The sequence below is a fragment of the Trachurus japonicus genome, unplaced genomic scaffold, assembly GCF_045865225.1.
Source record: "Trachurus japonicus isolate A0001 unplaced genomic scaffold, Traja_1.0 AP031020.1".
Lineage (NCBI taxonomy): Eukaryota > Metazoa > Chordata > Actinopteri > Carangiformes > Carangidae > Trachurus > Trachurus japonicus.
Window position 1 is genome coordinate 758,868 of NW_028221153.1, and position 26,018 is coordinate 784,885.

A 26,018-nucleotide genomic window follows, 5' to 3' on the forward strand; every position below is an offset into this window, starting at 1 on the left:
AATGGTTTTCTATAACTTTTCAATGGTTTTCCATAACTTTTCAATGGTTTTCTATAACTTTTCAATGGTTTTCCATAACTTTTCAATGGTTTTCTATAACTTTTCAATGGTTTTCCATAACTTTTCAATGGTTTTCTATAACTTTTCAATGGTTTTCCATAACTTTTCAATGGTTTTCCATAACTTTTCAATGGTTTTCTATAACTTTTCAATGGTTTTCCATAACTTTTCAATGGTTTTCTATAACTTTTCAATGGTTTTCTATAACTTTTCAATGGTTTTCCATAACTTTTCAATGGTTTTCTATAACTTTTCAATGGTTTTCCATAACTTTTTAATGGTTTTCTATAACTTTTCAATGGTTTTCTATAACTTTTTAATGGTTTTCTATAACTTTTTAATGGTTTTCTATAACTTTTCAATGGTTTTCCATAACTTTTCAATGGTTTTCTATAACTTTTCAATGGTTTTCCATAACTTTTCAATGGTTTTCCATAACTTTTCAATGGTTTTCTATAACTTTTCAATGGTTTTCCATAACTTTTCAATGGTTTTCTATAACTTTTCAATGGTTTTCCATAACTTTTCAATGGTTTTCTATAACTTTTCAATGGTTTTCCATAACTTTTTAATGGTTTTCTATAACTTTTCAATGGTTTTCTATAACTTTTTAATGGTTTTCTATAACTTTTTAATGGTTTTCTATAACTTTTCAATGGTTTTCTATAACTTTTCAATGGTTTTCTATAACTTTTCAATGGTTTTCCATAACTTTTCAATGGTTTTCCATAACTTTTCAATGGTTTTCCATAACTTTTCAATGGTTTTCCATAACTTTTCAATGGTTTTCCATAACTTTTCAATGGTTTTCCATAACTTTTCAATGGTTTTCTATAACTTTTCAATGGTTTTCCATAACTTTTTAATGGTTTTCTATAACTTTTCAATGGTTTTCTATAACTTTTTAATGGTTTTCTATAACTTTTTAATGGTTTTCTATAACTTTTCAATGGTTTTCTATAACTTTTTAATGGTTTTCTATAACTTTTCAATGGTTTTCTATAACTTTTCAATGGTTTTCTATAACTTTTCAATGGTTTTCTATAACTTTTCAATGGTTTTCCATAACTTTTCAATGGTTTTCTATAACTTTTCAATGGTTTTCCATAACTTTTCAATGGTTTTTCTATAACTTTTCAATGGTTTTCCATAACTTTTCAATGGTTTTCTATAACTTTTCAATGGTTTTCCATAACTTTTCAATGGTTTTCTATAACTTTTCAATGGTTTTCCATAACTTTTTAATGGTTTTCTATAACTTTTCAATGGTTTTCTATAACTTTTTAATGGTTTTCTATAACTTTTTAATGGTTTTCTATAACTTTTTAATGGTTTTCTATAACTTTTCAATGGTTTTCTATAACTTTTTAATGGTTTTCTATAACTTTTCAATGGTTTTCTATAACTTTTCAATGGTTTTCTACAACTTTTCAATGGTTTTCTATAACTTTTCAATGGTTTTCTATAACTTTTCAATGGTTTTCCATAACTTTTCAATGGTTTTCTATAACTTTTCAATGGTTTTCCATAACTTTTCAATGGTTTTCTATAACTTTTCAATGGTTTTCTATAACTTTTCAATGGTTTTCTATAACTTTTCAATGGTTTTCCATAACTTTTCAATGGTTTTCTATAACTTTTCAATGGTTTTCCATAACTTTTCAATGGTTTTCCATAACTTTTCAATGGTTTTCTATAACTTTTCAATGGTTTTCTATAACTTTTCAATGGTTTTCCATAACTTTTCAATGGTTTTCTATAACTTTTCAATGGTTTTTCCATAACTTTTCAATGGTTTTCTATAACTTTTCAATGGTTTTCCATAACTTTTCAATGGTTTTCTATAACTTTTCAATGGTTTTCCATAACTTTTCAATGGTTTTCCATAACTTTTCAATGGTTTTCTATAACTTTTCAATGGTTTTCCATAACTTTTCAATGGTTTTCTATAACTTTTCAATGGTTTTCTATAACTTTTCAATGGTTTTCCATAACTTTTCAATGGTTTTCTATAACTTTTCAATGGTTTTCCATAACTTTTTAATGGTTTTCTATAACTTTTCAATGGTTTTCTATAAATTTTTAATGGTTTTCTATAACTTTTTAATGGTTTTCTATAACTTTTCAATGGTTTTCTATAACTTTTCAATGGTTTTCTATAACTTTTCAATGGTTTTCTATAACTTTTCAATGGTTTTCCATAACTTTTCAATGGTTTTCTATAACTTTTCAATGGTTTTCCATAACTTTTCAATGGTTTTCTATAACTTTTCAATGGTTTTCTATAACTTTTCAATGGTTTTCTATAACTTTTCAATGGTTTTCCATAACTTTTCAATGGTTTTCTATAACTTTTCAATGGTTTTCTATAACTTTTCAATGGTTTTCCATAACTTTTCAATGGTTTTCTATAACTTTTCAATGGTTTTCCATAACTTTTCAATGGTTTTCTATAACTTTTCAATGGTTTTCCATAACTTTTCAATGGTTTTCTATAACTTTTCAATGGTTTTCCATAACTTTTCAATGGTTTTCTATAACTTTTCAATGGTTTTCCATAACTTTTCAATGGTTTTCTATAACTTTTCAATGGTTTTCCATAACTTTTCAATGAATTTTCAAGACCCCCCCCTCGGTTTGCTGTCTATCTAAAGCACTTTAGCAGGGGGGTCTGGGGGCACCACCCCACCAGAGCGTTTTGGAGTTGTTGGATTGTGTATTTGATGAGTTTTGAGAGAATGCCCGTAAATACCATGAGCCTCTGTAGCGTTAGCTGAGCATATGACTCGGCCTGGTCTGGCCTGGCTGGGACTGGGGCGGATTCGGACCGAGAATAAATGAATTACGGTAGGCACTCCTCGCGCTCATAGACGTTAGAAAAATGTAAACACACTAACGTCAGCGTGTCACTTGCAGCACCACGCCGTACCGGGCCGGTCCACTGACCCACCCTGCCGCCGCCGCGAGCCACCACGACTGCAGAAACATCTCCCCTTTTCCATGTAAAAAAAACACCTGATGTCGTCCATTTTTCAATTTTTCTGATGATTTGGGACCGCTCAGAACGCTAGAGTTCAGACAGTTACCTTGGTTACCTGGCTGTTAGGGTTAGTTAGTTGGTTACCTTTAGGTTAGTAGTATAGTAGTAGTAGTACAGTACCAGTACCTTGTTGTGGTACTGTGTGACCAGCCACAGCTCAGCCTCGTGGTCTCTCCCTCTCCTCTCAGCTCCTAGGAAGTGGTGGTGTAGTGGTGGTATAGTAGTGTGTTGTATAGTGTGTAGTAGTAGTGTAGTAGTAGTATAGTGTGTAGTAGTAGTATAGTAGTGGTAGTATAACAGTACTAGTACTTTGTTGTGGTACTGTGTGACCAGCCACAGCTCAGCCTCGTGGTCTCTCCCTCTCCTCTCAGCTCCACTGTAGTGTAGTGGTGTAGTGTAGTGGTAGTGGTGTAGTGGTAGTATAGTGTGTTGTAGTGTGCTGTAGTGGGTTGTATAGTGTAGTATAGTAGTAGTAGTAGTATAACAGTAGTAGTAGTACCTTGTTGTGGTACTGTGTGACCAGCCACAGCTCAGCCTCGTGGTCTCTCCCTCTCCTCTCAGCTCCACTGTGCTGTAGTAGTGGTGTAGTGGTATAGTGGTAGTGTAGTGGGTTGTATAGTGTGTAGTAGTGGTATAGTGGTAGTATAGTGGTAGTATAGTAGTAGTAGTAGTATAACAGTAGTAGTAGTACCTTGTTGTGGTACTGTGTGACCAGCCACAGCTCAGCCTCGTGGTCTCTCCCTCTCCTCTCAGCTCCACTGTGCTGTAGTAGTGGTGTAGTGGTATAGTGGTAGTGTAGTGGGTTGTATAGTGTGTAGTAGTGGTATAGTGGTAGTATAGTGGTAGTATAGTAGTAGTAGTAGTATAACAGTAGTAGTAGTACCTTGTTGTGGTACTGTGTGACCAGCCACAGCTCAGCCTCGTGGTCTCTCCCTCTCCTCTCAGCTCCTAGGAAGTGCAGCAGGTTGTCGTGTCTCATCCCCGTCGTGTTGTAGATCTCAAACTCGTTCTGCCACGACGCCTTGTGCTGCAGGGGCAGAGGTCAGGGGTTAAAGGTCAGAGGTTAAAGGTCAGTAGAGGTCAGAGGTCATCAGGGGTCAGGGGCAGAGGGTTAGAGGTCAGTAGTCATTAGAGGTCAGAGGTCAGGTGTCATCAGTAGCCAACCCACCTGCAGGGGGAAGACCTTGACGGCCACGGTCTCGGTGAGCAGCTGAGCTCTCCACACGCAGCCGAAGCGACCTCGGGCCTTCAGCTCCAGCAGCTGCAGGGGCTTCTGCCCCAGGGGGGGGGAGGGGGGCAGCGGCCCGGGGTCCTGGGGGGGCAACAAGAAGAACAACACACTGTCACATCATCATCATCAGGACCGGCTGAGTGAGGGATGCTGGGAAACGTAGTCCATGCTCCTCCTGCTAACATGCACATGGACACAGACAGGGGGGTGCCATACATCCAGGGTTTCCTGCTGACCTTATTTGGCCACGCGCCCCCCCCGGCCTGAAAGCTATAGCGCCTGGGCTAGGGTGTCCGGCAAAAAAAATAAATTAAAAAAATGATGCAATGCATGCGATCAATTCAAATCAATGAATCTAATTAATAGGACTGGGCAAGTTAAACTATTAACGCCGACATTTATTTTATCGCACATTAACATATGTTGCTCACATTAGACTATTATTAACATTAACTGTAATATTTTTCTTTTTTGTGTGTGTGATTCTCTTATCTGATTATTTATTTACTTATTTTTTACTATTATAATATTATTATTTTCTTTCTTTCTTTCTTTTTCCCATTTGTAAGTTTAGATATCACAAGTTGACTATTATTCTGATATCTGGCCGTTTGTGGATAAGCTGGGGTTAGGAGAGCCTTGTCTTGTGTGTGTGTGAGTGAGTGTGTGTGTGTGTGTGTGTGTATGTAAGTCCTGTAATGTGTTTCAATGTATTTGTTTTTCTTTTATTTCTTTACTTGACATTGTATCATTGTATCTTTTTGTGGAAGGACCCCCTCGAAAATGAGATGATTCATCTCACGGGGCTATCCTGAATAAATACATTCAAATTCAAATTCAAATTCAAAAGGTGGCAAAGTGACTGGACTGATGAGTTTTGTTTTATTTTATTTAACAACAAATGTGATGGCACTTTAGTTCATATGGCAGCAGAACACTGAAATAAAAGTTCACTTTACTGTTGAATTCATTATTGGATGAATTGGAAACATGTTAATCGTTGCCCAGCCCTACTAAGTAATTAAGCCTGGATAAATGGTGTGTGAACCCTGAGTAAGTCTGTGCAGGTTCAGTCAGTGTGACAGCGCCACCTGCTGGACGACTGGAGAGCTGCTCCGGCTGCAGAATGAAGACACTCAGCAGACGTTAAAGGAGCAGTGCCACAGTGTTTTACCACCTATAAACCGGCCTCTAAATAACACGTTACCCAACACTAAACTAAGACGTACGACGGAAAAACAGCCGTCATCTGTGGAATCATCTGGAGAATGATTTAAAAACACGCAGAACCATAATCTCATCTAAAAAACACTCAGAAACAGGAGGATCAGTTTATACCAGTTAGAGTGATGGGATGTACAGCTGTTTTTGGTTTTTTCTTGTTTTGACTCTGTTTATTTGCTGCTAAAAGGAACTAGTAGATTCTTAGTTTTTAATATTAACTTGATTTTTTTTGTTTTGTTTTTCAACACCCAAATAAACTGAACTGAACTAAAAGCTGGTTCATTCACCAACGTGTTGTTAGGATTCTTTAAACTTTAGAGATTGATTATTATTATTATTATGATCAGTTATCGTTACAGCAGCAACATTGATGTTATTGTTGTCCGTACCGCACACCCCTGCACACACTGTGGGTCCCGCTGCGCACACACAACCACAACATCACAGCATCAACAACACACACACACACACACAGTGGCAGAGACACAGCGTGATTTCAAAATAAAGGTGGTCTCAGGCGTGATTTCAAAATAAAGGTGAAGGTGGTGTCAGGCCAAACAGGAAGTGCAAACTGAAAGTAAAAGGAGGTTGATGCAGCGTAGCGGCGGCGGTTTGTGTCCTTACCTCGATCATTATGTGAAAGGCGTGCTGAGAGAGAGAGACACGGTCACACAGGTGAGCTGCACCCTGTGATGTCACTGTGATGTCACTGCTCTGACAGTATCAGCTCACTCACTGTCACTGTCATAGATATATACACGTAGATAGACCAGAGCGGCTTTTTTATGCAAATGAGAATGACTGATGCATCCTGGGTAATTTAGGGGCAGCGCCCGGCATTTTTACATTGCCCTCAGTGGCTTTGTGTGTTTTGATGGAGCGTAGACTAACTAACAATCAATTTGAATGTTTTATTTTGTGTTTCTTTTGTAGCACTATGTCTCATAATTATTTTGACACCGTCTTTGAAACCAACCGTTCACGCTATCTTGACAAACTACAATGAATGAATCTAGCGGTATGCTCCTTTAGCCTCCCACAGTGATCAATGACTCCACACAGTGGCCAGAAATGTCTGAATGAATCTACGGTATGCTCCTTTAGCCTCCCACAGTGATCAATGACTCCACACAGTGGCCAGAAATGTCTGAATGAATCTACGGTATGCTCCTTTAGCCTCCCACAGTGATCAATGACTCCACACAGTGGCCAGAAATGTCTGACTGAATCTACGGTATGCTCCTTTAGCCTCCCACAGTGATCAATGACTCCACACAGTGGCCAGAAATGTCTGAATGAATCTACGGTATGCTCCTTTAGCCTTCCACCACAGTGATCAATGACTCCACACAATGGCCAGAAATGTCTGAATGAATCTACGGTATGCTCCTTTAGCCTCCCACAGTGATCAATGACTCCACACAGTGGCCAGAAATGTCCTGAATGAATCTACGGTATGCTCCTTTAGCCTCCCACAGTGATCAATGACTCCACACAGTGGCCAGAAATGTCTGAATGAATCTAGCGGTATGCTCCTTTAGCCTCCCACAGTGATCAATGACTCCACACAGTGGCCAGAAATGTCTGAATGAATCTAGCGGTATGCTCCTTTAGCCTCCCACAGTGATCAATGACTCCACACAGTGGCCAGAAATGTCTGAATGAATCTACGGTATGCTCCTTTAGCCTCCCACAGTGATCAATGACTCCACACAGTGGCCAGAAATGTCTGAATGAATCTACGGTATGCTCCTTTAGCCTCCCACAGTGATCAATGACTCCACACAGTGGCCAGAAATGTCTGAATGAATCTAGCGGTATGCTCCTTTAGCCTCCCACAGTGATCAATGACTCCACACAGTGGCCAGAAATGTCTGAATGAATCTAGCGGTATGCTCCTTTAGCCTCCCACAGTGATCAATGACTCCACACAGTGGCCAGAAATGTCTGAATGAATCTACGGTATGCTCCTTTAGCCTCCCACAGTGATCAATGACTCCACACAGTGGCCAGAAATGTCTGAATGAATCTACGGTATGCTCCTTTAGCCTCCCACAGTGGCCAGAAATGTCTGACCCAGACATCTACATGTATTTGGTGGAATCACCGGGAGGTTTTGGCTCAGTGTTGTCTGGAAACAGCCTGTTAATAGACAACTTTTTGTTACTTAGTTTGTCAAGACAGTTAGGCTGAACTTTACAATGGAGGGATGCCGGGCGCTGCCCCTGAATTACCCAGGATGCATCAGTCATTCTCATTTGCATAAAAAAGCCGCTCTGGTCTATGCTGCATTCGGGCTTCTCAGCGTACGTCAACACGGCGGCCATCTTGGTGAGGGGTTTCTGACCATAGACATATAAACGTCTGACCAGCAGTCAGACCCTTGTAGAACATGTTACAGTGTGTTTATGCATGTGGGTGTGTGTCTGAGTATGTTAGTGCATGTTTAATACTTTTTTTTTTTTGTTGAATCATAAATATCATATCAATATCATCATTTATAATAAACCACAGGGCTTGGGAATGGGTTGAATATCCAGTGAGTTGTGGTGATGTTAATGGTTGATAGACCTCTGATGCAGGAAGTAGACACGGCTTCCCCCTCACCAAGATGGCCGCCGCGTTGACGCATCGTTCCAATGGAGCAGCAGCGTCAGAGGAGGCAGCTACGTGTTTATATGACTCACTGTGATGTCACTGTTTGTCTACATGTTCCTGTGTGTGTGTGTCTGTGTGTAGTTGTGTGTCTGTACCTGTGTGGGCACCAGCACCGGCGGGTACTGCAGCTTGTGGTGAGTGTACATCCAGAAGGAGAAGAGGACGATGGCGGTGACGGCCATGATGGGGACCAGAGAGTACATCAGAGTGGTCAGCACCGGGGGAGGGGCCTCCACCGGCCGGTTGGTCGCTACGGCAACACAGCAACAACACATGTTAATCATCACAAGGGGTTTCACAGCACAGGTGAGTACAGGTGTAGTACAGACAGGTGAGTACTGTGTGTATAGGTTAGGGCCCGACCGATATGGATTTTTTGGGGCCGATTATTAGGGGGGGAAAATCCGATAACCGATTAATTGGCCGATTATTTTTTTTTAAATAAAGTTTTAAAATTGTATTAATTTAAGTAATATATCTATATATATTATATAATATATAATATATAAATTAGGGCTGCCCCCAAATAGTCGACCAAGCACTGGTCGACCAAAATCTCATTGGTCGCAGGAAAAAAAACAACAACATTTGGAGCCGAGTCTTGTCAAAATTAAGTCAAAATCAATATGACTGAACTGTATAGGAAAGGCTATGGGGCTTTTATTTTGAAGGGCCAGGTACAGGAAGTCATGACACGTGACACTTTTTTGTTGTTTTGTTTTTTTACACGGCACGGCAGGTCTCTCTCTCTCTTTTTTTTTTTTTAAATCAAAAGCGACTTGGATGTTTTTTTGTGTGTGTTTTTTTACGAAGAGCTCTGGTGTCCCTTTGCAACCGTTATATGGACATGCACTGCTACGCTGAGACCCCCTGTAACTCAGAGAAGGGACGGTGGACTCTGAGAATTCTTCCAGCCCTTAGTCAACATGAGGGTGAGTAGATAATGAGCGAAATATCATTCTAGGGTGAACTATCCCTTTAATCAAGTTGTAATAAGCTGTGTGATGTGTGTGTGACGAGGCTTTGGCAGAGCGTGTCAGTCACTCTGCTGTGCTGTGCTGTGAGCTGGTTAGTGGATAGTGGATGCAGTTGGATGTATTATATTATGGGATGCAGTTGGATGCACGGCGCCCTCTACAGGATAAACAGCCTCATGTCGGGGATCTTTTCAAAGTCAAACCAAGTCTTATTCCCTGCATTTCATTTCTGAAAATATCGGCCACTATCTGCGAGTTTTGGCCCATTACCGATTATTCTCAAACGGGCTATAATCGGCCCTAGTACAGGTACTATAGGTGTAGTACAGGTGTAGTACAGGTGTAGTAGTCTTACTGGGAACGGGGGCCGTGGTGCCTTCAGGACTGTAGGAGAACTACTACAGGTGTGTATAGGTGTAGTACAGGTGTAGTAGTCTTACTGGGAACGGGGGCCGTGGTGCCTTCAGGACTGTAGGAGAACTACTACAGGTGTGTATAGGTGTAGTACAGGTGTAGTACAGGTCTTACTGGGAACGGGGGCCGTGGTGCCTTCAGGACTGTAGGAGAGCTACTACAGGTGTGTATAGGTGTAGTACAGGTGTAGTACAGGTCTTACTGGGAACGGGGGCCGTGGTGCCTTCAGGACTGTAGGAGAGCTACTACAGGTGTGTATAGGTGTAGTACAGGTGTAGTACAGGTCTTACTGGGAACGGGGGCCGTGGTGCCTTCAGGACTGTAGGAGAACTACTACAGGTGTGTATAGGTGTAGTACAGGTGTAGTAGTCTTACTGGGAACGGGGGCCGTGGTGCCTTCAGGACTGTAGGAGAACTACTACAGGTGTGTATAGGTGTAGTACAGGTGTAGTACAGGTCTTACTGGGAACGGGGGCCGTGGTGCCTTCAGGACTGTAGGAGAACTACTACAGGTGTGTATAGGTGTAGTACAGGTGTAGTAGTCTTACTGGGAACGGGGCCGTGGTGCCTTCAGGACTGTAGGAGAACTACTACAGGTGTGTATAGGTGTAGTACAGGTGTAGTACAGGTCTTACTGGGAACGGGGCCGTGGTGCCTTCAGGACTGTAGGAGAACTACTACAGGTGTGTATAGGTGTAGTACAGGTGTAGTAGTCTTACTGGGAACGGGGGCCGTGGTGCCTTCAGGACTGTAGGAGAACTACTACAGGTGTGTATAGGTGTAGTACAGGTGTAGTACAGGTCTTACTGGGAACGGGGGCCGTGGTGCCTTCAGGACTGTAGGAGAACTACTACAGGTGTGTATAGGTGTAGTACAGGTGTAGTAGTCTTACTGGGAACGGGGGCCGTGGTGCCTTCAGGACTGTAGGAGAACTACTACAGGTGTGTATAGGTGTAGTACAGGTGTAGTAGTCTTACTGGGAACGGGGGCCGTGGTGCCTTCAGGACTGTAGGAGAACTACTACAGGTGTGTATAGGTGTAGTACAGGTGTAGTAGTCTTACTGGGAACGGGGGCCGTGGTGCCTTCAGGACTGTAGGAGAACTACTACAGGTGTGTATAGGTGTAGTACAGGTGTAGTAGTCTTACTGGGAACGGGGCCGTGGTGCCTTCAGGACTGTAGGAGAACTACTACAGGTGTGTATAGGTGTAGTACAGGTGTAGTACAGGTCTTACTGGGAACGGGGGCCGTGGTGCCTTCAGGACTGTAGGAGAGCTACTACAGGTGTGTATAGGTGTAGTACAGGTGTAGTACAGGTCTTACTGGGAACGGGGGCCGTGGTGCCTTCAGGACTGTAGGAGAGCTACTACAGGTGTGTATAGGTGTAGTACAGGTGTAGTACAGGTCTTACTGGGAACGGGGGCCGTGGTGCCTTCAGGACTGTAGGAGAACTACTACAGGTGTGTATAGGTGTAGTACAGGTGTAGTACAGGTCTTACTGGGAACGGGGGCCGTGGTGCCTTCAGGACTGTAGGAGAGCTACTACAGGTGTGTATAGGTGTAGTACAGGTGTATACAGGTGTAGTACTGTGTGTATAGGTGTATACAGGTGTATACAGGTGAGTACAGGTGTAGTACAGTGTAGTACAGGTGTAGTAGTCTTACTGGGAACGGGGGCCGTGGTGCCTTCAGGACTGTAGGAGAACTACTACAGGTGTGTATAGGTGTAGTACAGGTGTAGTAGAGACAGGTGTAGTACTGTGTGTATAGGTGTAGTACAGGTGTATACAGGTGTATACAGGTGTAGTACAGGTGTATACAGGTGTATACAGGTGTATACAGGTGTATACAGGTGTATACAGGTGTAGTACAGGTGTATACAGGTGTATTACAGACAGGTGAGTCTTACTGGGAACGGGGGCCGTGGTGCCTTCAGGACTGTAGGAGAACTACTACAGGTGTATACAGGTGTATACAGGTGTATACAGGTGTATTAGAGACAGGTGAGTCTTACTGGGAACGGGGGCCGTGGTGCCTTCAGGACTGTAGGAGAACTGGTCGTTACATAAACTTCCTTCACAGCAGCAGAAGAAAACTTCAGGAGCATCTTTCTTCTCCACACAGGCACTCCTGGAACACACAGGAAACAGGTCTATAGTGGTCTGTAGTGGTCTGTAGTGGTCTGTAGTGGTCTGTAGTGGTCTGTAGTGGTCTGTAGTGGTCTGTAGTGGTCTGTAGTGGTCTGTAGTGGTCTGTAGTGGTCTGTAGTGGTCTGTAGTGGTCTGTAGTGGTCTGTAGGGGTCTGTAGGGGTCTATAGGGGTTTGAAGTGGTCTGTAGTGGTCTGTAGTGGTCTGTAGTGGTCTGAAGTGGTCTGGAGACTAAAGAGGTCTGTAGTGGTCTGTAGTGGTCTATAGTGGTCTGTAGGGGTTTGAAGTGGTCTGAAGGGGTTTGAAGTGGTCTGTAGTGGTCTGTAGGGGTTTGAAGTGGTCTGTAGTGGTCTGTAGTGGTCTGTAGTGGTCTGTAGTGGTCTGTAGTGGTCTGTAGTGGTCTGTAGTGGTCTGAAGTGGTCTGTAGTGGTCTGTAGTGGTCTGTAGTGGTCTGTAGTGGTCTGTAGTGGTCTGAAGACTAAAGAGGTCTGTAGTGGTCTGGACTCAAGGGGTCTGAAGACTAAAGAGGTCTGAAGTGGTCTGAAGGGGTTTGGACTGACTGAAGTCGTCTGTAGTGGTCTATAGTGGTCTGTAGTGGACTGTAGTGGTCTGGACTGACTGAAGGGGTCTGTAGTGGTCTATAGTGGTCTGTATTTTATTTTTTTATTTTATTTAACCTTTATTCAACCAGGCGAGCAAATTAAGAACAAAATTCTTATTTTCTGGACTGTCTGTAGTGGTCTGTAGTGGACTGTAGTGGTCTGTAGTGGACTGTAGTGGTCTATAGTGGTCTGTAGTGGTCTATAGTGGACTGTAGTGGTCTGTAGTGGTCTATAGTTGTCTATAGTGGTCTATAGTGGTCTGTAGTGGTCTATAGTGGTCTATAGTGGTCTGTAGTGGTCTATAGTGGTCTGTAGTGGTCTATAGTGGACTGTAGTGGTCTGTAGTGGTCTATAGTTGTCTATAGTGGTCTATAGTAGTCTGTAGTGGTCTGTAGTGGACCGATGTGGACTGTAGTGGTCTGTAGTGGACTATAGTGGTCTGTAGTGGTCTATAGTGGTCTGTAGTGGTCTATAGTGGACTGTAGTGGTCTGTAGTGGTCTATAGTTGTCTATAGTGGTCTATAGTGGTCTGTAGTGGTCTATAGTGGACTCATGTAGACCAGTACCTGTCGTAGCAGTTGAGGTCGTCCAGCCAACAGCCCTGTTTCACCACCTGGTACACTGGTCTGTAGTGGTCTGTAGTGGTCTGTAGTGGTCTATAGTGGTCTATAGTGGTCTGTAGTGGTCTGTAGTAGTCTATAGTGGTCTATAGTGGTCTATAGTGGTCTATAGTGGTCTGTAGTGGTCTATAGTGGTCTGTAGTGATCTATAGTGGTCTGTAGTGGTCTATAGTGGTCTGTAGTGGTCTGTAGTGGTCTATAGTGGTCTGTACTGGTCTATAGTAGTCTATAGTGGTCTGTAGTGGTCTGTAGTGGTCTGTAGTGGACCGATGTGGTCTGTAGTGGACTCATGTGGACCAGTACCTGTCGTAGCAGTTGAGGTCGTCCAGCCAACAGCCCTGTTTCACCACCCGGTACACTGGTCTGTAGTGGTCTGTAGTGGTCTGTAGTGGTCTGAGGTGGTCTGTAGAGGTCTGTAGTGGTCTGTAGTGGTCTGTAGTGGTCTGTAGTGGTCTGTAGTGGTCTGTAGTGGTCTGTAGTGGTCTGTAGTGGTCTGAGGTGGTCTGTAGAGGTCTGTAGTGGTCTGTAGAGGTCTGTAGAGGTCTGTAGTGGTCTGTAGTGGTCTGAGGTGGTCTGTAGAGGTCTGTAGTGGTCTGTAGTGGTCTGTAGTGGTCTGTAGTGGTCTGTAGTGGTCTGTAGTGGTCTGTAGTGGTCTGTAGTGGTCTGTAGTGGTCTGTAGTGGTCTATAGTGGTCTATAGTGGTCTATTATGGTCTGTAGTGGTCTGTAGTGGACCCTACCTGTCGTAGCAGTTGAGGTCGTCCAGCCAACAGCCCTGTTTCACCACCCGGACCGACCCCGACACGTTCTTCCAGGTGGCGAAGCAGTGGACTCTCTTGTCCTTCTCCCCAGAGCAGCTCACCACGCTCCGGTTGGCCCGGGGGGGGGAGGGGAGGGGGGAGAGGGGGGAGGAGGGGGAGAGAGGGGAGGAGGAGGAGGAGGAGGAGGAGGAGGAGGAGAGGGAGGAAGAGGAGGAGAGGGATGAAGAGGAGGAAGAAGAAGGGCTGTAGTTGTAGTGGACACACGTCTGAGTCTCTGATCGACCCAAGATGGCGCCTGAAAGAGAGACAGAGTCTACAGTTACCGGGGCAACAGGAGTCTACAGTTACCGGGGCAACGGGAGTCTACAGTTACCGGGGCAACGGAAGTCTACAGTTACCGGGGCAACGGGAGTCTACAGTTACCGGGGCAACGGGACCTCCACCCTCTCTACTTCAAGTCCAGGGTTAAAACCTTTTAGTAGCTCTGAACCATTTTATAGCTACGCTGCAATTAGACTGTTGAGGGACACATCTGGTTACATGGAGCCCTCTCTCCTCTCCTCTCCTCTCTCCTCCTCCCTCCTCTCTCCTCCTCCCTCCTCTCTTCTTTCCTCTCCCCTCCCCTCCTCTCCCTTCCTCTCCTCCTATCTCCTCCCCTCCCCTCCTCTTCTCCTCTCCTCTCCCTTCCTCTCCTCCTATCTCCTCCCCTCCTCTCCTCTCCCCTCTCCTCTCCTCTCCCTTCCTCTCCTCCTATCTCCTCCCCTCCTCTCCCTTCCTCTCCTCTCCTCTCCCCTCCTCCTATCTCCTCCCCTCCTCTTCTCCTCTCCTCTCCCTTCCTCTCCTCCTATCTCCTCCCCTCTTATCTCCTCCCCTCCTATCTCCTCCCCTCCTCTCCTCTCCCCTCTCCTCTCCTCCTATCTCCTCCCCTCCTCCTCTCCTCTCCCTTCCTCTCCTCCTATCTCCTCTCCTCTCCCTTCCTCTCCTCCTATCTCCTCCCCTCCTCTCCTCTTATCTCCTCCCCTCCTCTCCTCTCTCCTCTCCTCCTATCTCCTCCCCTCCTCCTCTCCTCTCCTCCTCTCTCCTCTCCTCTCCTCTCCTCTCCTCCTATCTCCTCCCCTCCTCTCCCTTCCTCTCCTCCTATCTCCTCCCCTCCTCTCCTCTCCCCTCCTCTTCTCCTCTCCCTTCCTCTCCTCCCCTCCTCTCCTCTCCGTTCCTCTCCTCCCCTCCCCTCCTCTCCTCTCCCTTCCTCTCCTCCTATCTCCTCTCCTCCTCTCTTCTTTCCTCTCCCCTCCCCTCCTCTCCTCTCCTCCTCTCTTCTTTCCTCTCCCCTCCCCTCCTCTCCTCTCCCTTCCTCTCCTCCTATCTCCTCCCCTCCTCTCCTCTCCCTTCCTCTCCTCCTATCTCCTCCCCTCCTCTCCTCTTATCTCCTCCCCTCCTCTTCTCCTCTCCTCTCCCTTCCTCTCCTCCTATCTCCTACCCTCTCCTCCTCTCCTCCCCTCTCTCCTCCTATCTCCTCTCTTCTTTCCTCTCCCCTCCTCTCCTCTCCCTTCCTCTCCTCCTATCTCCTCCCCTCTCTCCTCTCCCCTCCTCTCCTCCTCTCCTCTCCCCTCTCCTCCTATCTCCTCTCCTCCCCTCCTCTTCTCTTCTCCTCTCCTCTCCCTTCCTCTCCTCCTATCTCCTCCCCTCCTCTCCTCTCCCCTCTCCTCCTATCTCCTCTCCTCTCCTCCCCTCCTCTTCTCCTCTCCTCTCCCTTCCTCTCCTCCTATCTCCTCCCCTCCCCTCCCCTCCCCTCCTCTCCTCTCCTCTCCTCTCCCTTCCTCTCCTCCTCTCTCCTCTCCTCTCCTCTCCTCTCTCCTCCTCCCTCCTCTCTTCTTTCCTCTCCCCTCCCCTCCTCTCCCTTCCTCTCCTCTCCTCCTCTCTTCTTTCCTCTCCCCTCCCCTCCTCTCCCTTCCTCTCCTCCTATCTCCTCCCCTCTCCTCCCCTCCTCTTCTCCTCTCCTCTCCCTTCCTCTCCTCCTATCTCCTCCCCTCCCCTCCCCTCCCCTCCCCTCCTCTCCTCTCCCTTCCTCTCCTCCTATCTCCTCCCCTCCCCTCCCCTCCCCTCCTCTCCTCTCCTCTCCTCTCCCTTCCTCTCCTCCTATCTCCTCCCCTCCTCTCCTCCTCTCCTCCTCTCCTCTCCATGGGTCAGAGAGACCTCCACCCTCTCTACTTCAAGTCCAGGGTTAAAACCTTTAGTAGCTCTGAACCATTTTATAGCTACGCTGCTATTAGACTGTTGAGGGACACATCTGGTTACATGGAGCCCTCTCTCCTCTCCTCTCCTCTCCTCCTCCCTCCTCTCTTCTTTCCTCTCCCCTCCCCTCCTCTCCCTTCCTCTCCTCTCCTCCTCTCTTCTTTCCTCTCCCCTCCCCTCCTCTCCCTTCCTCTCCTCCTATCTCCTACCCTCTCCTCCTCTCCTCCCCTCTCTCCTCCTCTCCTCCTCTCTCCTCCCCTCCTCTCCTCTCCCCTCTCCTCTCCCCTCCCCTCCTCTCCCTTCCTCTCCTCCTATCTCCTCCTCTCCTCTCCTCCTATCTCCTACCCTCTCCTCCTCTCCTCCCCTCTCTCCTCTCCCCTCCTCTCCTCCTCTCTCCTCCCCTCCTCTCCTCTCCTCCCCTCCTCTCCTCCCCTCCTCTTCTCCTCTCCTCTCCCTTCCTCTCCTCCTATCTCCTCCCCTCCCCTCCTCTCCTCTCCTCTCCCTTCCTCTCCTCCTATCTCCTCCCCTCCTCTCCTCCTATCTCCTCCCCTCCTCTCCTCTCCTCCTATCTCCTACCCTCTCCTCCTCTCCTCCCCTCTCTCCTCTCCTCCTCTCTCCTCCCCTCCTCTCCTCTCCTCCCCTCCTCTTCTCCTCTCCTCCTCTCCCTTCCTCTCCTCCTATCTCCTCCCCTCCCCTCCCCTCCCCTCCTCTCCTCTCCTCTCCTCTCCTCTCCTCTCCTCTCCTCTCCCTTCCTCTCCTCTCCCTTCCTCTCCTCCTATCTCCTCCCCTCCTCTCCTCCTCTCCTCTCCATGGGTCAGAGAGACCTCCACCCTCTCTACTTCAAGTCCAGGGTTAAAACCTTTAGTAGCTCTGAACCATTTTATAGCTACGCTGCTATTAGACTGTTGAGGGACACATCTGGTTACATGGAGCCCTCTCTCCTCTCCTCTCCTCTCCTCCTCCCTCCTCTCTTCTTTCCTCTCCCCTCCCCTCCTCTCCCTTCCTCTCCTCTCCTCCTCTCTTCTTTCCTCTCCCCTCCCCTCCTCTCCCTTCCTCTCCTCCTATCTCCTACCCTCTCCTCCTCTCCTCCCCTCTCTCCTCTCCCCTCCTCTCCTCCTCTCTCCTCCCCTCCTCTCCTCTCCCCTCTCCTCTCCCCTCTCCTCCTCTCCCTTCCTCTCCTCCTATCTCCTCCCCTCCCCTCCCCTCCCCTCCTCTCCTCTCCTCTCCTCTCCTCTCCTCTCCTCTCCCTTCCTCTCCTCTCCCTTCCTCTCCTCCTATCTCCTCCCCTCCTCTCCTCCTCTCCTCTCCATGGGTCAGAGAGACCTCCACCCTCTCTACTTCAAGTCCAGGGTTAAAACCTTTAGTTGCTCTGAACCATTTAACAGCTACGCTGCAATTAGACTGTTGAGGGACACATTTGGTTATATGGAGCCCTCTCCTCTTCTCATCTCCCCCTCTCCTCTCCTCTCTCCTTCCATCCCCTCCTCTCCTCTCCTCCCTCCATTCCTCCCCCCTCTTCTCCTCTCCTCTCCTCCTCTCATCTCTTCTACTCCTCTCCTCCTCTCCCCTCCTCTCCTCTCCTCCTATCTCCTCCTCTCCTCTCCTCCTATCTCCTCCCCTCCCCTCCTCTCCCCTCCCCTCCTATCCTCTCCCCTCCTCTCCTCTCCTCCCCTCCTCTCCCCTCCCCTCCTCCTATCTCCTCCTCTCCTCCTATCTCCTCCCCTCCCCTCCTCTCCCCTCCTATCCTCTCCTCCTCTCTCTTCTCCTCTCCTCTCCTCTCCTCCCCTCCTCTCCTCTCCTCTCCTCCTCTCCTCTCCCCTCCTCCTCTCTCTTCTCCTCTCCTCTCCCCTCCCCTCCCCCTCTCCTCTCCCCCCCCCTCCCCCTCCTTCTCCTCCTGGTTTCTCCTCAGTGGATGTGAGGGGTCAAAGGTCAGACGATGTTGTTCTGATGCTGTGTAAAGAACTAAGAGACAAACTGGAACCTGCCTCGCCTCCACCTGCGTGCAGTGTGTGTCTGTGTGTGTGTGTCAGTGTGTTGCGTGCAGTGTGTGTCTGTCAGTGTGTGTGTGTTGCGTGCCGTGTGTGTGTCTGTCAGTGTGTGTGTGTTGCGTGCCGTGTGTGTGTCTGTCAGTGTGTGTGTGTGTGTGTGTTGCGTGCCGTGTGTGTGCGTGCAGCTCCATCACTGAAAACATGGAGCAGCTGCTTTAAATATTCACTCTCATCAAATGTGTATGAGCTGCACGCAACACACACACACACACACACACACACACACTCACACACACACACACAGCAGGGGGTTGTCATCCAGATGTGAGTCCTGCAGCAGCAGCACGACGTGTCCAGATGTTGTACTGACACCTCACACTGCATCGATCAGTAACCAATCAGAGACCAGGGCTGAGTCCTAACCACCCCCCCCCTCTATCTAGAGACCAGTTGTTGTCGTGGTGTCTGAATGTTCAGTGATTATTAATGTTCACTAGGGTTGCAAAGGGGCAGAACATTTCCAGTAAATTTCCAGAAACTTTCCATGGGAAGTTAAAGCAGAAGTAAGTGATATATTTGTGTTAATCTAAGTCTTAAATAGTTGTATCTTCCGACAGCAATCACTTCTATAGAGTGTTTGGTCTGAAACACGGGTCTGTCAGTCACTCTGCTCTGCTCTGAGCCCAGGAGAAAACTTTTCTTGTATCCTACAACCTTTATCCAATGAGGAGAGAGAACGGCATAAAGGGGCAGTCCTCTCTGTGTGTGCAGCCAAGGGATGCGCCTGAATGTGGTGACGTAGGGACGAGGACTGTTATGGTGCGTTCAAGGAAACTCGTAACTGGTGTTTTTCCGACCTGTGAAGTGGTACCAGTTCGATCTGGTACGAGTTCACGGGTCAGAAGTTACGAGTGGCCGTTATAGTGACTTTCACAGGTAAAACAGGTCGGAGAAACACGAGTGGGTTGCCTGGAACGCTACAAAGTCGTAAGTCGTGACTTGAAGCTGTAATTTACGATTTCAAAAGCCTGCCTGGAACGCAGCATTAGCCAAAACCACTGGACCACTTACTTCTGCTTTAAGCTGGGGAATTTCGGAAATATTCCAAATTGGAAACTTGCCATGGGAATTTATGGAAATCAACTGGAAATTTAAACAAACTGTATCACAGGGTTCCTACACATTTGAAATTTCAAAATTCCATACTTTTTCCAGACCCTAATTTCCAGACTTCTCAGTTTCTCAAAATTCAAATAATTTGTGACATTTGAGTAATTAGATGCGTATTGTGTAACTAAATTATGCAATTAATCATTTGTTTTCATTATTCTGAATTTGTATGCCATTATGTCACCAAACAATTTCCAGGAGATTGTAGCTAATAGCACATACAAATAAATTAACCCAAATAACCCAAACCCAGATAAGTATTAAGATAAATATATATTTCCATAAAATAGTTTCCATTTCCATACTTTTCCAAATCTGGACATGTATAAAATCAAATTCCATACTTTTCCATACTTTCCATACTTGTGTAGGAACCCTGGTATCATGTGAATATTTAGTTTTGTCATAAGCACACATCCATGCAAAATAATACAATTAAAAAACTAGGGCTGACCCGATTATCATATTTTGATAATCGAAGCTTCGCGGACATAAAATCGATCAAAATCGAAGCTCCGACGGCCGGGGGGGGGTGCGCGTTTGTAACGCCACAATCAGGCAGGTGCCAAGTAGCCGACTCATTTTAATGTAACAATTACCGATGAGAACCGGTGTCAAAAAGGAAAAAAGAAAAAAAAAAAAAAACAATCCATCACGGACTTCATGATTGATTACCATGGCAACGAACGAAGCTTCGAAGCTTCAATTTTTTTGGGTCATCCCTATAAAAAACATGACATTTCAACAGATTTTGCTGCATGTGATTGAGGAATAGCAGATATTCAAGTACTTGCATTAAATCTGGTTGTTTTAGCCAAGATGATGCTATGATATATTTTCACCAACTAGCCTATATTTAAATTCCATGTTAAAGGCCGACCTTGAATTTTGTAAATTTAGGATTTATTCCCATATATTCCTGTTAATTCCCATATATTCCTGTTAATTCCCATGGAAAATTTCCAACTTTGAAAATTCCCAGAATTTTGCAACCCTAATGTTCAATATCTAGTGACTGAATCTATCCCATAATTCACCGCCAAATGTAGTGAACATCCGATGGTCACTAACCGGAGCAAGATATCCCATCATGCATTGCGGTCACGGATCGCCGTTACCACAGCAACCGGTGTAGCTACCAAATAAATGAAGTAGTGACCGGTGTAGCTACCAAATAAATGCAGTAGTGACCGGTGTAGCTACCAAATAAATGCAGTAGTGACCGGTGTAGCTACCAAATAAATGCAGTAGTGACCGGTGTAGCTACCAAATAAATGCAGTAGTGACCGGTGTAGCTACCAAATAAATGAAGTAGTGACCGGTGTAGCTACCAAATAAATGCAGTAGTGACCGGTGTAGCTACCAAATAAATGCAGTAGTGACCGGTGTAGCTACCAGATAAATGCAGTAGTGACCGGTGTAGCTACCAAATAAATGCAGTAGTGACCGGTGTAGCTACCAAATAAATGAAGTAGTGACCGGTGTAGCTACCAAATAAATGCAGTAGTGACCGGTGTAGCTACCAAATAAATGAAGTAGTGACCGGTGTAGCTACCAAATAAATGCAGTAGTGACCGGTGTAGCTACCAAATAAATGAAGTAGTGACCGGTGTAGCTACCAAATAAATGCAGTAGTGACCGGTGTAGCTACCAAATAAATGAAGTAGTGACCGGTGTAGCTACCAAATAAATGAAGTAGTGACCGGTGTAGCTACCAAATAAATGCAGTAGTGACCGGTGTAGCTACCAAATAAATGAAGTAGTGACCGGTGTAGCTACCAAATAAATGCAGTAGTGACCGGTGTAGCTACCAAATAAATGAAGTAGTGACCGGTGTAGCTACCAAATAAATGAAGTAGTGACCGGTGTAGCTACCAAATAAATGCAGTAGTGACCGGTGTAGCTACCAAATAAATGAAGTAGTGACCGGTGTAGCTACCAAATAAATGAAGTAGTGACCGGTGTAGCTACCAAATAAATGAAGTAGTGACCGGTGTAGCTACCAAATAAATGAAGTAGTGACCGGTGTAGCTACCAAATAAATGAAGTAGTGACCGGTGTAGCTACCAAATAAATGAAGTAGTGACCGGTGTAGCTACCAAATAAATGCAGTAGTGACCGGTGTAGCTACCAGATAAATGCAGTAGTGACCGGTGTAGCTACCAAATAAATGAAGTAGTGACCGGTGTAGCTACCAAATAAATGCAGTAGTGACCGGTGTAGCTACCAAATAAATGCAGTAGTGACCGGTGTAGCTACCAAATAAATGCAGTAGTGACCGGTGTAGCTACCAAATAAATGCAGTAGTGACCGGTGTAGCTACCAAATAAATGAAGTAGTGACCGGTGTAGCTACCAAATAAATGCAGTAGTGACCGGTGTAGCTACCAAATAAATGCAGTAGTGACCGGTGTAGCTACCAAATAAATGCAGTAGTGACCGGTGTAGCTACCAAATAAATGCAGTAGTGACCGGTGTAGCTACCAAATAAATGCAGTAGTGACCGGTGTAGCTACCGAATAAATGAAGTAGTGACCGGTGTAGCTACCGAATAAATGAAGTAGTGACCGGTGTAGCTACCGAATAAATGCAGTAGTGACCGGTGTAGCTACTAAATAAATGCAGTAGTGACCGGTGTAGCTACCAAATAAATGAAGTAGTGACCGGTGTAGCTACCAAATAAATGCAGTAGTGACCGGTGTAGCTACCAAATAAATGAAGTAGTGACCGGTGTAGCTACCGAATAAATGCAGTAGTGACCGGTGTAGCTACCAAATAAATGCAGTAGTGACCGGTGTAGCTACCAAATAAATGAAGTAGTGACCGGTGTAGCTACCAAATAAATGCAGTAGTGACCGGTGTAGCTACCAAATAAATGAAGTAGTGACCGGTGTAGCTACCAAATAAATGCAGTAGTGACCGGTGTAGCTACCAAATAAATGCAGTAGTGACCGGTGTAGCTACCAAATAAATGCAGTAGTGACCGGTGTAGCTACCAAATAAATGCAGTAGTGACCGGTGTAGCTACCAAATAAATGCAGTAGCGACCGGTGTAGCTACCAAATAAATGCAGTAGCGACCGGTGTAGCTACCAAATAAATGCAGTAGCGACCGGTGTAGCTACCAAATAAATGCAGTAGTGACCGGTGTAGCTACCAAATAAATGAAGTAGTGACCGGTGTAGCTACCAAATAAATGAAGTAGTGACCGGTGTAGCTACCAAATAAATGAAGTAGTGACCGGTGTAGCTACCAAATAAATGCAGTAGTGACCGGTGTAGCTACCAAATAAATGAAGTAGTGACCGGTGTAGCTACCAAATAAATGCAGTAGTGACCGGTGTAGCTACCAAATAAATGCAGTAGTGACCGGTGTAGCTACCAAATAAATGCAGTAGTGACCGGTGTAGCTACCAAATAAATGAAGTAGTGACCGGTGTAGCTACCGAATAAATGAAGTAGTGACCGGTGTAGCTACCGAATAAATGAAGTAGTGACCGGTGTAGCTACCAAATAAATGAAGTAGCGACCGGTGTAGCTACCAAATAAATGAAGTAGTGACCGGTGTAGCTACCAAATAAATGCAGTAGCGACCGGTGTAGCTACCAAATAAATGCAGTAGTGACCGGTGTAGCTACCAAATAAATGCAGTAGCGACCGGTGTAGCTACCAAATAAATGCAGTAGTGACCGGTGTAGCTACCAAATAAATGCAGTAGTGACCGGTGTAGCTACCAAATAAATGCAGTAGTGACCGGTGTAGCTACCAAATAAATGCAGTAGTGACCGGTGTAGTTACCAAATAAATGAAGTAGTGACCGGTGTAGCTACCAAATAAATGCAGTAGTGACCGGTGTAGCTACCAAATAAATGAAGTAGTGACCGGTGTAGCTACCAAATAAATGCAGTAGTGACCGGTGTAGCTACCAAATAAATGAAGTAGTGACCGGTGTAGCTACCAAATAAATGCAGTAGTGACCGGTGTAGCTACCAAATAAATGCAGTAGTGACCGGTGTAGCTACCAAATAAATGCAGTAGTGACCGGTGTAGCTACCAAATAAATGAAGTAGTGACCGGTGTAGCTACCAAATAAATGAAGTAGTGACCGGTGTAGCTACCAAATAAATGCAGTAGTGACCGGTGTAGCTACCAAATAAATGAAGTAGTGACCGGTGTAGCTACCAAATAAATGAAGTAGTGACCGGTGTAGCTACCAAATAAATGCAGTAGTGACCGGTGTAGTTACCAAATAAATGAAGTAGTGACCGGTGTAGCTACCAAATAAATGAAGTAGTGACCGGTGTAGCTACCAAATAAATGCAGTAGTGACCGGTGTAGCTACCAAATAAATGCAGTAGTGACCGGTGTAGCTACCAAATAAATGCAGTAGTGACCGGTGTAGCTACCAAATAAATGAAGTAGTGACCGGTGTAGCTACCGAATAAATGAAGTAGTGACCGGTGTAGCTACCGAATAAATGAAGTAGTGACCGGTGTAGCTACCAAATAAATGAAGTAGTGACCGGTGTAGCTACCAAATAAATGAAGTAGTGACCGGTGTAGCTACCAAATAAATGCAGTAGCGACCGGTGTAGCTACCAAATAAATGCAGTAGCGACCGGTGTAGCTACCAAATAAATGAAGTAGTGACCGGTGTAGCTACCAAATAAATGCAGTAGTGACCGGTGTAGCTACCAAATAAATGCAGTAGTGACCGGTGTAGCTACCAAATAAATGAAGTAGTGACCGGTGTAGCTACCAAATAAATGAAGTAGTGACCGGTGTAGCTACCAAATAAATGCAGTAGTGACCGGTGTAGCTACCAAATAAATGCAGTAGTGACCGGTGTAGCTACCAAATAAATGCAGTAGTGACCGGTGTAGCTACCAAATAAATGAAGTAGTGACCGGTGTAGCTACCAAATAAATGCAGTAGTGACCGGTGTAGCTACCAAATAAATGAAGTAGTGACCGGTGTAGCTACCAAATAAATGAAGTAGTGACCGGTGTAGCTACCAAATAAATGCAGTAGTGACCGGTGTAGCTACCAAATAAATGAAGTAGTGACCGGTGTAGCTACCAAATAAATGCAGTAGTGCAGCAGCCTCAATAAATGTGTCCAGCTGCCAGAGTTGTCCGGTTGCAGCTTCCACAGACTCCCACAACAAACGTCGGAGCAAGTTTCCTAACAAGTGTTCTAAACTGACCACAGACTCTGGATAGCGAGGCTAATTTCTGTTAGCCCGTCTATGGTGTTTTACATTATACGTTAGCATTAAGCTAGCAGACTTTATGCTTAGTTGTGACACTGGCTGTGTGTGTTTTGAACGTTGTTTCAAACTATGTGGGTTTGATTGAACAAAATAAATATTACCGCTTAATATATTGCTTTACTCCTCTTTTTATGTTGGTACCTACCATGGTTGTATCCATGGTAACTACACCGGCCATTACGATCGAGGTCGGAGCGTTTTAATTACGCGACATAATACGTAATTAAAGGGACAACGAGGAGTTTCTCCATCGGCAAAATGAAAAATTCCGCTACAATAAAAAAGTCTGATATTAATGTGGATGAATCTCCGTTACCACTTGTTAATGGTCCATTTTAGATAAATCTATGGTTTTGTCTCTATGGTTATTTTGTTATTATTAGTGGTGGTGGAAATGCTGGGCGAGCCGACCAGCGTTTCTTTACTTTCGGTTTCGTGGCGAGTCATGAGAATAACGCCGCCGTATGAATCTCCGTTTATGGTGGGAACTACGACGGTATGTGATCGTCTTCCAACCTCTGACTTTAATTCTTGATGAATGAAAACATGAGTCTGTCTTGCACCGGTCAAAGAATTTCACGGTGCGGAGGCTCATAAATGTAGTGTGGAAACACTTCACTTTAACAAAACTCCTGGTTGTCCCTTTAAATGTGCGGCGGAGTCGTGTTCAAAAGTGTTTTTTTATTTGACCAGTGAGTCACTATATTGAATTCACTATGGGCAATTCCAGCAGAGAGAAAATTGGAAACTAAGCTGAACTTTAACAAGGCATTGATATGAATTAGAAAATTGAATATATATTTTAGTTACACTTATTGAGATAAAGATAAGGCTGCAATATGAAATGTTTTGGATTTTGAGAGAAGTGACAAAACACCCAGCGTTGTGGATGTTAGGAAACGGACCTGATGTATAGTGAGTAGGGAGGAGGGACACGGTCCAGGTGAGACCAGGTGAACTCACCTGAGGAGCAGGAGATGAGGAACACGCTGAAGGCCAGCTTGGTGGCTGAGCCCATGGTGGACCGGGACTGGGTCTGGGTCTGGTTCTGGAGCAGAGAACTGGACCGGGACTGAGAACCAGACTGGGACTGGTCCTGGTCCTGGAGCTTCACACCGACACCGGCAGCTGCAGACCGTCTCTCCGGGACCAGGAGAACCAGAACCAGAACCAGAACCAGGAGGAGAGAGGAGAAGCAGCAGCAGAGGCCTGACCCGGTCACAGCCGGACTGTCATCACCAACCGGTACCGACCCAACACATTAACAGCTCCAACAGCAGATACAGTCCTGGTCCTGGTCTCTAGTCCTGGTCCTGGTCCTGGTGCTGGTCTCTAGTCCTGGTCCTGGTCCTGGTGCTGGTCTCTAGTCCTGGTTCTGGTCCAGGTCCTGGTCTCTAGTCCTGGTCCTGGTTCTGGTCCAGGTCTCTAGTTCTGGTCCTGGTCCTGGACCTCTCCTCCAGCGGCCTCTCTCCTGAGCTGAGTCCGGAGGAGATGACCTGATCTCCGGCTGCAGCTCCGACACCGACACCGGGGCTAAAACGAACCGGACCGAGCCGAGCCGAGCCGAGCCGAACCGGACCTGTTGACGTCACACGACCCAGTGACGCTTCCCCGGTGCTGTGTGACG

General features: G+C 45.6%; 1 protein-coding gene across 1 annotated transcript in view; it reads right to left on the minus strand.

Annotated features, from left to right (window-relative positions):
• Window positions 1-25,568, minus strand: part of acvr2aa (activin A receptor type 2Aa) — a 43,820-nt gene extending 18,252 nt beyond the window's left edge. The window contains exons 1-7 of the mRNA XM_085772869.1: window positions 25,355-25,568; window positions 13,713-14,028; window positions 11,618-11,733; window positions 8,309-8,463; window positions 6,180-6,203; window positions 4,269-4,412; window positions 3,984-4,127 (exon numbers count right to left, since the gene is read on the minus strand). Of these exons, the coding sequence (XP_085628995.1) occupies window positions 3,984-4,127; window positions 4,269-4,412; window positions 6,180-6,203; window positions 8,309-8,463; window positions 11,618-11,733; window positions 13,713-14,028; window positions 25,355-25,409 (954 nt within the window). The 5' untranslated portion in view covers window positions 25,410-25,568. The remainder of the gene's footprint in view (window positions 1-3,983; window positions 4,128-4,268; window positions 4,413-6,179; window positions 6,204-8,308; window positions 8,464-11,617; window positions 11,734-13,712; window positions 14,029-25,354) is intronic.
• Window positions 25,569-26,018: the final 450 nt, after the last annotated feature.